The following is an 11,412-nucleotide window of genomic DNA, read 5'->3' as shown; positions in this document are numbered from 1 at the left end:
TCATATAAGGAAGAGAGGTGTATATTGTATTAGCGATACGTCTGTGAATCTATACAAATCGGAGATGGTACGTCTTGAACGGTTCTGTTGATAGTGGTGTGTGTGAACTGGTATGTGCACGTGCTCTAGTTCTTTCCCCGTATATTTGCTGCGCTGCCAGTGAATAAAGTTATATGAAGTTTAGCGCTAGTGCTGTGTGCCCTTTCTTGTGTTCTTCTTGGTTGCGCTACAGTTCTTTGTAGTGGAGGGCTCCGGAATAATTCCAACCCCCTGGGGATCTTTAACGTGCACTGACATAGCACACCTTTTGCGCTTCGCCTCTATCGAAACGCGGCCGCTGGGGTCGGGTTCGAACCCGGGTACTTGACATTCGGTCAAGTTCGAATTTCGTGCAATGCCGCAGGCGCCAAATGCCTCGCGCGACAGCGCACGCCGGATCGCGTTTTCACCACTTGCACAACAGCCAACATGGCGGCCCTCGCTGCCTCTTCTGTTGCGGCTGAAGCCGCATCGGCCGTCGAGCTGATTTCTCTACCAAGGAGCTGTCCCTAGTATGTACCCGTGCTGGTCCTTTTCGAAGCGAACGCCGGCATGCCCGACCTTTTCACTGACGCAGACCCGCGGTGTGGTTCGGGCGGCGGAGCGAGGCAGAAAACGTTGCTAGCAGCAGCCCGTACCGCTTTACTTCCTGGCGCCCGCGCGCTTGCTGCGTTGTGTGTGAGCGGCTTTTTCTTTCTCTTCTCTTAGCCCGGGGTTTCCTCTGGCGTGGGTGGTCGAAACCAGCGGTCCGAACAGCGCGTCAAGTGCAGCGTGCTTGCGGAGAAAGCCACCCATTGTTGTTGAGAGCGCGACGCGCGAACGCTGCAAAAGTCGCCTAGTCGCGACGACGCGAGCGATGTGCGGTTTCTGCTCCGCACTCCGAACGGCGGCCGCCGCTTTTGTGTGTGTTTGTTCTGAATCCGGTCTGTCAAAAGGCCTCTTCTTGCGTATCCCCGATTTTTGCGACTCCCCGTCTACGTTTCGATTGTTCGCGTTTTATTCGTTTTTTTTTTTACTCGCCTGGCCCCGTGGCAGGGTTACTGCGGCACTGCGATGCGAAATTTTTGAATGAACCAATTCCGAGCGCTCCGTCGCGTTCACGCCGGCCGTTTGGTTCACTCGCTTGCCTCCGCGACGTTGTATTGCGCCCTCCGCGTTTCGTTGACGGAACGCTGCCGACCGTGCCTTCTCCGGCGCGAGACGAACGAGCAGGGAAGGCGTGAGTGCGCAAGCGCCGCTGAGCGCTTCCTTTTGTTTTGGGCTGCTGCACTACGGGACTACGGTGCGGCCGCGCGGCTGTTTTGCGCGGAGCGATCTGTGGACAGCGCCGGCGGACTGGCGCGCCCCTACGAGTCGTTTCGGAGAGCTGACAGGCCCGCTGGCCGGTTCGATTTGCAATGTGCCGCCAGGAGCATGGTTTAAGCCAGTGAGCCCCAGCAAAGGGTTGTCCAGTCCGGAGCACGTTGCACGCCGCGTCCGTTGCTGGCCGCGTGTTGGCGTCTGCCTCGTTTTGAAGAAGGCAAGGTTCCATCTTCGGGCTGCCGTTTGAGGTTGTGCGTTTGGTAGGGAGGCCGTTTTGCATTTCATTTGGTGTTCGGACGGTTAGTTTTTCTTTGTGCCGTCCGTGGTAATTACACCTGCTGTGAATGCAATTCTGATAGGGTTGAATGTTCTGCGAAGAGCACAGTGAGGGCATGTGCGCTGCCGCCAAAAAGGTGTTTCAGCTAACACCTTCATTCACTTTGCATATTGAACACAGTGACAGAGGAAACCACAGTAGTAGTGCCATATTTGCACAAAACCAGCAAAACGCTTTGTGCCAGACGTGTATGCTGTGGGTCTGGTTTGAAGCATCATTCTTGGTGCATTCACAACTAGAGTTGGAAAGATCCTCACTGTGTGTTTTACTGGCAAAGACTGCATGAGATGATAACCTGCACCAACAGCTACTGCATTGTTGGGGTGAAGCAGCACCATGTCAGCAGTTGCAGGATAAACCAGGAAGCATTATCTGTGTAGGAGAGCAGTTTAACTGGCACTTATATTTTTGTTGCTTTGCATTTGTGTGTGATATTTTTTCTTTATGTGGTGACGTCAGGTGTTGAGCGAAAACTGTCTTGTTCGAGACGTTTGTTATAAACAGTATAAGAAATAAATGCTAACCATGAAAGATATTTCAGTCGTTTTCATTGGGAGCGAGACTTTGATATGAGGTTGGAATATAAAACCTTATTTTGTGGTCGGTGTTTGTTCTTTTAGCTTGTGCCAAATTTTGTTTTCGTATTTGTGTTTGTCTAGCCTTAGCTGAACAGTTAACAAGTACACCAAGCATGTTTGTCACTTATTGCAGGGCTAACTTTTATTTGCACTGTATATTTTAACCTTGTTTTTGATTGTATCTTTACTGATGCCTAAACTTCCTCCTGGGAAGAAAGTGGGAGGATTTTTTCGGGTAGGAATCAGCAACAGTAGCTGAAAAGGCAAACAACGGCTATCTTTGTGCAGAGTTGGGTTCTTCCCCTTTGTTCTTTTTGTCGCTTGTTGCTTAGGTCGCAGGAAGAAAACTGCGGGCCTTCCCAACAGGCACTGCTGAGGGAGGACAAAAATCTCTGTTTTCGTTTCCCACACTTTGACAAGGGCTATCAAGCACTGACTTGACGGTGGAATAAGTTATTGAATTAGTATGCCGGTTTGGTGTTAGTTTTTTTTTTTTGGTATTGTAAAAGGCACCATAGAATGATGCATCGCAAATTGCTGTCAGCAGTTCTGCACCAGTGTAGTGTGGAAGAATGAAAGCCACAATTGAACCCTTTGTAAGGCACAAGCTGTGTGCATGTCTCGTGTGCATGCAGATGGTATAATTGCATGCAGAATGACTCTAGGAATCGAATGACGGCTTTCAAGCCTTTTCGACTGCTGTTTTTGTAGAAAAAAGGGACACAGACTTAAACCAATGACTTCGTAAAAAGGTCTCAAATGTGATGCGTATCCTTAGCTCAGTCTTTTGAATGTATTGGACAACTTGTATTTGCATTGACAATTGCCTAAATTTTTTTTTTCTTTTTGAAGTTTACACATGTGCTTGTAAAAACATACAGAACACCAGCGAAACATTAAAATACATTGAACGGCTTGTGTGATAGTTTGGTAGCATTCCGCATGAAAAAAAAAAAAATGTACATAGGTACATAATTTTCCATTTGCTAGCACTTGAAGCAATTGGGACACATGTCCAGCTAATTCACAAAGCTGTTAACATTTGTAGGTTGCAAAGTAATCCAGTGCATCATTTCTATTTATATGCTTTTAGGACTTGGTTGTAAAAGTGAAAGTGGGCACCTTGTGTAGGCAAGCATTGTTAGGTGGAAGTAGTTGTGAGCTACAAGGAAGGAGGTTTGGTTTGGTTTATGGAGGTTTAACGTCCCAAAGCAACTCGGGCTATGAGGGACACCGTAGTGAAGGGCTCCGGAAATTTCGACCACCTGGGGTTCTTCAACATGCACTGACACCGCACATTGAAATTCGACCACCGTGGCCGGGATCGAACCTGCGTCTTTCGACAAGGAAGGAGGATTATTAGTGCTAACTTTGTTTGGAACAATAATGCATTCCACACATTGCTTGTGAGTACTTTCCTAGGGAACTCTTAGTCTTCTGTATTATCTTCGTTTAAGTATTATCTTCGTTTAAGGGGCCAGTGGAATTGGGCCTGTGCCTATAAGGCTGTGGCATCCTGATGACAGAGAGGCCATCTTCACTGTACATAGGGGTTTTATAAGTACCAAAACAAAAACTGTAATGCAGGTGTTGCCATCACTGGCTGGTTTAGCAAGTAAGTTGCGTGTGTTGCTGATCCCAGGGGTTGCACCATAGCGCCACTCACTGGAAGGCGGTGGCAATCAGTCCTTGGGTGTACACGTTGTAAGGTTCAATACTGGAGTGTTGGCAAAATGTCAAAATTCAATTTGTCAGTCATAGATGCGTCTTTAGTGCTGGACAAAACGTCGGCATACCCAGAAAGAGCCAGGTTATCAGTTTTTCCTGGGAATGACAGTACATGGTGTCCTTCATCGGTGTCCCTTTAAATGGCAACTCCCGGGATTTTTTTATTGAAGGTTCCCATATCTTGATAAAACTTATTAAGTGGGCCAGCAGTAAAGCTCCCAATCTCTAAAAAACCTGTTGTCTGTTTGTCTGAAGCTAGCTAGACCTGCAGAAATAAACCTGGGCTGCGCCGCACCTGGGTTTCAAACCAGCAGCAGTGCAAACTGGTCAGCTTTGCTGGCCACTGCACGTGAGCATTATGCTATTGCCAGAACCTGCCACCTCTCGTGTTTTACTGTCACTCTTTCGCGCTGTGCATTGCATATCATCGTCATCAACTTTCATCCATGTGCAATGGATTCAGAACACACTGCCATCGTTGGGCCCTCATAAGGTGCGTTAAGTGGTCCCAAAATTTTATAATGCGGTACCACAAAGGTCCCCAGCCACTTATATCACCGAGCTTTGCCTGAAGCCTGTCCTTGGAACCCTAGCCTTGAACCAAAAGCGAAATGAAACACGATGTGCTAGCGTACATACTTTGCATTTGGCCAAGTAAGCTAAATCACCGGTAATTTTTTCTGTAGGTGCTTTGTCCTGACAATTCTGCCAAATTAGGCAGGTGTGCAGTTTTCCTTGTTGCACAAATTAATTTTGAAGTTTGCTTTTCGGTTTCACTTCCTCAGTTCAGGCCATCTCTGCGGGGAACACTGTTCTTGATGTCATAGGTATTACTTGCGTGTTGATACTTGGCCCCTCACACTGAGCAAACAATTTCACGCTTGTATTTAGTGAGCAAACAATTTCACACTTGTGTTTAATCCCTTCAGACATTTCGTGAACACAGTCATCGCTTGCAGTTTCTATTTTAGATGTTCAATGTGCATTTGTGTGCTACAAAGCTTTTCTTGTAATGTTTGGTGTCATAGCAGCATCATGCAAATTACTTTGTTGTTTCAAAACTATTTGACTATGTGTTTTGGAGAATAGTTTGTACTGAAATGAGCATTCTCCTAGGAATACAATGTGCTATCATCAACCACAATAACGCTGAATAGGTCGGTGAACACCTAGCGTTTGGCCATCCTAGTGCACAGACTGCATAGCTGCACAAGCTATTGAAATTACTTATTAACCGCTATTGTTCTTCAGCAAAATGAGCCTATTTCTGAATGTTCTGAAACAACATGATATCCTGTGGTGCAGCCACCATCAGGAGTCTATGGAATGTGATTCTGGCAAAAAAAATTTAATTTATTTACGTTCAGATCATGTTTGGTGGATGATTGCCTTAGCTGCTTACGCACCATAAATCCCAACACACCATGCACATTCAGGGCACACTTCGCAAAGCTTATTGGGGCACTGTGTAATTCGCATACTCAGAATTCGGCTGCATCTTTCTGCTCTAGGCTGTGTGTAAAGATGGCGGACAGATTAACTTTCTTTATTGATGTCATGTTGATGCGATATAGTGAACTTATGACTGTGAGTGTACATGTAGCATGTAACCTTCGGATGCCAGAATTGTGCAGTGTTGCATTGTTTCACTGCAGGTGCTAGCTTTTGTAGAAGATATCTCTGAGCAGGGCGTTAGTTCCTGACAGTGTGCATTATTTTGTGCATTCCAGGCAGACTAAATGGCCATACTACTGTGTCTTATAGTAGGATCCTATCACACATAATTAGTGAAACATTACTCAAGGTGCGTTCAGTTTATGACATCTCTGGTACCTTTCTGCACAACAGAAATGGGGGTGATCTCGTAGACTGTTTTAAAAGATGTGGCCACCCACTTAGCACGCATGTCTGACTGAGGAGTGAAAATGAAGAGGAAAAAAAAAAAATCCTTGCTTTGTTCTGCGATATTGGGGCGATAATTTTACTCCTGTTACATTCCTTGATGTCAAGAGAAACTAATGGTATGTATCTTAGCAAATTTCCTCTAGTAAAATTTCTCTCAGAGGGGCAACAATCTCAGAGGGCCCGCACAGCATGGATTTTCTCTGTATAATTTGGTGATATGTTATTGATTTGTAACACAGTTGCCTTAACAAAGGCAACTGTGTAATTAAAGCAGTTTCTGTGCGCTTGGGTTAACTTGCTTTTAAGGCTTCATCTTCACCGTTGCTATTGCGGCTTTTGCAGGAACTGGGTGTTTTCATAGTTGTGCGCATTCGTCATTGCATGTTTTCCACGTACTGTGTGCAAGATCACTTTCCTTTAACCGTAATGTGTATAGCCAGTGCTAGTAAGGTATCTGCGACATAATTGTGTTCAGCAGGGCCAAATATTTGTATAGTTACGTCCTATGGAAAGGAGTTTTTTCCTTATGCATCGAGGCATGTGCAGTGACATTCTTTTACTGATGACTGCCTTATTTTTGGTTCATCGTGCCTTGTTTCAGGGGCTACCATTAGGCATATTTCTTGGCAGTCGGTAACTGGCTGACTAACTGAACCCACTGGCTTGCTGTGTAAAAGTAAACCTAGTCCTCTTTGCCATTGTTTGTTACATCTTCGTCTTGAAGCTCGAAGTTGAAGGGGGAGAATGTGTGAAAGGTCGGCCAATGTTGTTAGGGTACCATTTTTGTCCTTTGCAGCTTAGTTTTATGCTGTCTGTGACTTAATCACGTGTGCGTACTGACATTGCTAACAATAACATGTGCAGGAAGATTGTCTGACGCACTGAGTGTAGGTATTTTAGTGTGTTAGCACTAGATGGGTCACTAGCGATAAAGCTGTTACATCAGGATGAAGCCTCCACCTGCCAACCGTGGCAGGTGTTTAAGGTGATTTCCCCCTCTCTCCACCTGCCCTGTTAGAGAGAGGGAAATCGCCCTCTTCACTTGTAGTAAAGAGGACGGAGAGGCCAGATTAAGAATGACTCCGCAAAAATGAATATGGCTCGGAATGGCTCAGCAAGATAAATGGTGTCTGAAACAGGCAGCTGAAATTGCTGAAGAGAAGCAATGACTTGTGGCAGTAGGCAGTGAAGTGGATGCTATCGCATTTACTCTGCATAAGTCCAACTGATTGCCCCTAAACAAGGGCAAATGCGCCGGCACACCTAAGCCATGCTTAGCTTAACCAGTTAAGTTCAGGGCCAATTTTTCGGCAGACCTTCGCACCATGTGTGCTGTTAACGTTGCAAGGTTTGTGATTCTTACTGTCGTAATTAAAACTAAGAACGGCAGCATCTTCTGCACAACTGGGTGGCACAGTACGTTGCTTGCTTTGCTGGAATTAATTGGAGCACACCCACAGGCAAACAAAGTTGCGCGTGAGCAGGCGGGGCAAGCCCTCACTCAGTCTCCCGTGCAGGAAGGGCAGGCACGCCAGCTACAGGATGCCCAAGCGGGCGCGCGTCAAGACCAACAACAGTGAGCCACCACGCGCCTCTCCCCGGGTGGCCAAGCGCCTCCTGCTGAGCGAGCAGCCGGCTGACGGGAACCATGTGGTGGTGCGCAAGTGTGAGAAGGTCAGCTGCCAGGAGACGCGACCCAGCTGCTTTGCACGCACCTCCAAGAGGTCAGTCGCTTCGCTGCTTGTCGCCAGTTGCCACATCTTCACTCCACAGTGCATGTGCCCCACCGCGAGTGGCGGTTATGGTTCTTGGCTGCTGACCTGAAAGACGCTGGTTTAATCCTGGCCATGGCGGTGGAATTTTGATGGAGGCGAAGTGCTAGAAACCCGTGTACTGTGCGATGTCAGTGCGCATTAAACAGCACCACCTGGTTGAAATTATCAGGAGCCCACCAATATAACGTCTCTGATAGCCTGAGTCGCTTTGGGACATTAAACCCACTTAACCTTCCCTAGTGCATGTTTTTTTACCGCATGAAAATGGCTGCCATAGCTCTCAAGTAATTTTATTTTTGGCCACAAAGTGTGCGCTAATACTGTGTGCTCATTGCATTCTTGAAAGGAATTTCCCCCTCCCAAGGAGAGGAGCATATTTTCAGTACTACTTTTTTTCTAAGAAACACTGATGCCAATAAACCTGCCATGATGGCTCGTTGGCTTTGGTGCTCAGCTGCTGAGCACAAGGTTGTGGGATCAAACCCTGGCTGTGGTGGCTGCATTTCAGCGGAGGCTTAAGCTGTTGCTGTCACCGCTGTGCAGTCGGTACTCAGTGTTTAGAGCTGCCCAGTCTGGCGCCCATGTGTCCTCTGCTTGCCCTAATCCACTCAACTCTTGCAGTGCCTTGTCTTTCTTAAAGTGACACTGAGGAGATATTGAAGTTGGCTTGTATCAATATAATACCAGCACCTAAACACAAAAATACTGCTCTACAAACACCACTCTTACTGAAAACAAAGCTCCTGTAATGTAGAAAAGAGCAAGAACTAAATTACAGGTATTGCATCCCCAGGCCAGTCTCGCAAGTACAAGCTTGATGATGAAATAGGAGAAAAGACAACACAGATCCCTGGGGCTGACAAACGGGGATGAAGGCTACTTGTTTATCAGTATTGAAGTATATAAGTTTTGTGTTGAAACCAGCAGATCACTTTTATCACACGAGGAAGACAGGGAAAAGACAACCTGCATGTTGGAAGTCAAAGAAAACATTCAATTGGCGGCGCATCAGGTGGCTAGCTGAGTTTCAGTATGTTTTGGGGTGCCTCGCGGTTGTGTGTTTTGCATGCCCGCATGTTTTCGTTATGCACCTTGATTCACATGGGCAGAGCAGCAGAGGACCTCCAAGTGTCTCTCTAAGTGCTCCTCGGACAAAGTTCGTGCAACGACACACAGCTGCGACAAGGAAAAAGAGCTGTGTATAGCCAGTGTTCAATGCGCCTTCACGTGAGCAAACGCACCGCTTGGCGAGTTCGCTTCGTCAATGTACCAAGGTGCTGGGCTGCATAACCAGCCCTACGAGGACTATATTATTACAGAATTTAAATATGCCCGCACGTACCAGGCGCTACACATCAGTCGTGACTGTGGCTCAGCAATGACAGTGGTGCTGGGAATTTCTTGCCAGACCGAAGTGGTGTGGTGTGCAGAAAAGGCAGTGAAATCTAGCGGCCACCCATGGGGGGAGGATTTGAAGTGTAGTGTTCATATTTCAATCAATCATCTGTTGGTGCGGGTGCACATGAGTCATCTTTGGGGGTCCACGAGCTGTGGCCCAACACCCCCTTGTTTTGTCTACAGCCCACCACTTGCGTGCTGCGTGGTGAAAAGTGATGTGCCACCATGCACCATTTTTAGAGCGATAGCTGTACTCGATGCACCAACCTCCCTCAACTCCACATGACCTGTCAGCTGTCTGAAATTGACCTTCAGCCTAGACAAGGTCAAAATATGCCTAGACAGAAAAAGAGGCAGAAAAAGAAGTCAGTCTATGACTGTGAGTTGAACCTGTGGCAGCGCTGACAGACCAGGTTCACAGGCTGTCGCCACAGCCGAACACGCCTCGTGTTAAACTGCACCACGCTCTCGCGCTGTGCATTGTAGAGCATAGTTTTCATCGACTTCCACCTGCTCCATCCGGCGGCACTGCCCACTCATCGTCGTCTTCTACGTAGCACAAATCTATGCTTTCGCACTGATTGCCCCACCAAAATTAGACCCAACCCCCAAAATGTCACCTTGGCCGATTTGGACCAAAATCGATGTCCAGCCATAATTAACCGTGCCCGACACGATGGCGACCTCCAAGTTTTGCCCAGGCCATTGCCAAAATGCTATTGCTCGACCTTTGTGTATAACCGTGTTTAAACATTGCCTGACTTTTTTTTTTCCATGCCCAGTCACTGTGTTTAAAAAGAAAATTGATAGGTAACGTATAAAAAACTCAGCCAAGTTATTATAAATTATTATCCTATGGATAAAATTGCAAGCTCACCACCAGCAAACTGGTCTTGTGCGTTCGTGGAAGCTTACTGCAGGTGCCGGACAGTGCTCACCTTTACGGCACTTGTAATTCAACCGCATTAAGAAGCAGCAGCGAAATCGAACCCGGAGACGCAGTGGGAAAGCCGGCTGCCCTCCGGAAGCACCACTTTCCAGCCACCACCACTCAACCCACCTGGGGCCACCTTGACTCTCCGCTAAAAATGTTTCGCACGTGTGATGCCTCGGTTTGGAGTAAAAGCATCAAACTAATCATTGAGGGTAAATTGAACTGCTATCACAGCTTTCTTACATCAGGTTTCATGATCGTCTTGTCAGTTTTTTTTCTTTGGTCATTCTTGCCTGTGCCCTGACAACCACTCTGTGTGTGCAGGTGCTGTGGTGATGGCTACACGTCTCGCTGGTACCACCTGTCCTCTGGCGAACACTTCTGCAACGAGTGCTTCGACTACTACTATCGCAGGTGAGCACCGAGCTGTGCCTGTGTGCCCATGCTGTGCGGGCAGTTTTTTTTTTTTTTGTCACTTGCCCGCAGCACTGGCCCCACAGCTGTGTTGTTCAGATCCTACTCATAGCATGATGGGCCCTGCAAGAGCACACTTGTGCTCGGGTGTTGTCGCATGTTAGAGATTCCCAGGTGGCCAGAATAAACCACAGCTGTTTAATAGAGGGATTATTTGACAACAGGGGCCACATTTATTTGGTGGTTGTCATGCGGGCGCCTCAGAGGCCGCATCCGCTGACACCGGTAGCCTGATGGGTACTACAGAGCACGTGCGTGCCACCACCCTTTCTTCATCTCCGCGAGTCTCAGCGGTGGCACTACAGTTGCGTTGAGAGTTGAAATTTGCACTGAGGCGCAAAGGGACAAAGTGTTGCCTGCAGACTTTCCAAATTGACTCCTTGCAGTCAGGCATCACCAAAACAAACAAGTAAAGACGTTGTAAAATCGATGTAGCCGAAATTTGTAATATAAAATTTTATGAACAAGCGACGCATGAGAAGAGCAGTTTAGTCAGTAAAAGGGTGGCAGCTCAAGCTATCCTTCCTAGAGAATCTGGGATACCTTTCCTAAAGTTTTGGTGCCGTTTCAAGGCCACTTGGGGCGATTCCGAAGACCGCAAAAAAAAAAACAAGTGCCAGGTACAAGTTCCCAAGTGCCAGCTGGGGTGACTTTCCTGCATTACAGTCGTTTTGCATGGAAAATGGTATGCCAAAGCAAAAGCTAGGGCTGTTTTCACTACTTCTATGACAGCCAACATGAGAATGGGATGGTTAATGCAAGGCTACAACTGTCCATGCCACTGCTTCTAAGGCACTGTCAATGGGTGCAAGAGGCACGAACGCATGCTGGCCCCCTGACTGCCAACCCTCCATGGCGCTGATAAAGTGCAAACATTGGCGCAAATGCTTGACGCGCCTCCACCAGTCTCTTGTGCAGTGCGAAGGAGCCTGCCACCTGTTA

At 47.3% G+C, this 11,412-nt stretch overlaps 1 protein-coding gene across 5 annotated transcripts in view; it reads left to right on the top strand.

Annotated features, from left to right (window-relative positions):
- Positions 1-450: 450 nt before the first annotated feature.
- LOC144127995 (lysine-specific histone demethylase 2-like) overlaps positions 451-11,412 on the top strand; it is an 85,326-nt gene continuing 74,364 nt past the window's right edge. Inside the window, exons 1-3 of one of the 5 annotated variants that reach the window (XM_077661038.1) lie at positions 451-551; positions 7,407-7,613; positions 10,321-10,410. In XM_077661038.1, the coding sequence (XP_077517164.1) occupies positions 7,432-7,613; positions 10,321-10,410 (272 nt within the window). In that variant the 5' untranslated portion in view covers positions 451-551; positions 7,407-7,431. Of the gene's footprint in view, positions 552-582; positions 718-1,117; positions 1,259-1,342; positions 1,602-7,406; positions 7,614-10,320; positions 10,411-11,412 lie in introns of those variants that run through there. The other 4 variants (XR_013313654.1, XM_077661040.1, XM_077661041.1 and 1 more) reach the window with 4 other exon arrangements.

The sequence above is a fragment of the Amblyomma americanum genome, chromosome 4 (genome assembly GCF_052857255.1).
Source record: "Amblyomma americanum isolate KBUSLIRL-KWMA chromosome 4, ASM5285725v1, whole genome shotgun sequence".
NCBI classification, from domain to species: domain Eukaryota; kingdom Metazoa; phylum Arthropoda; class Arachnida; order Ixodida; family Ixodidae; genus Amblyomma; species Amblyomma americanum.
This window is presented reverse-complemented; position numbering and strand designations above follow the sequence as displayed.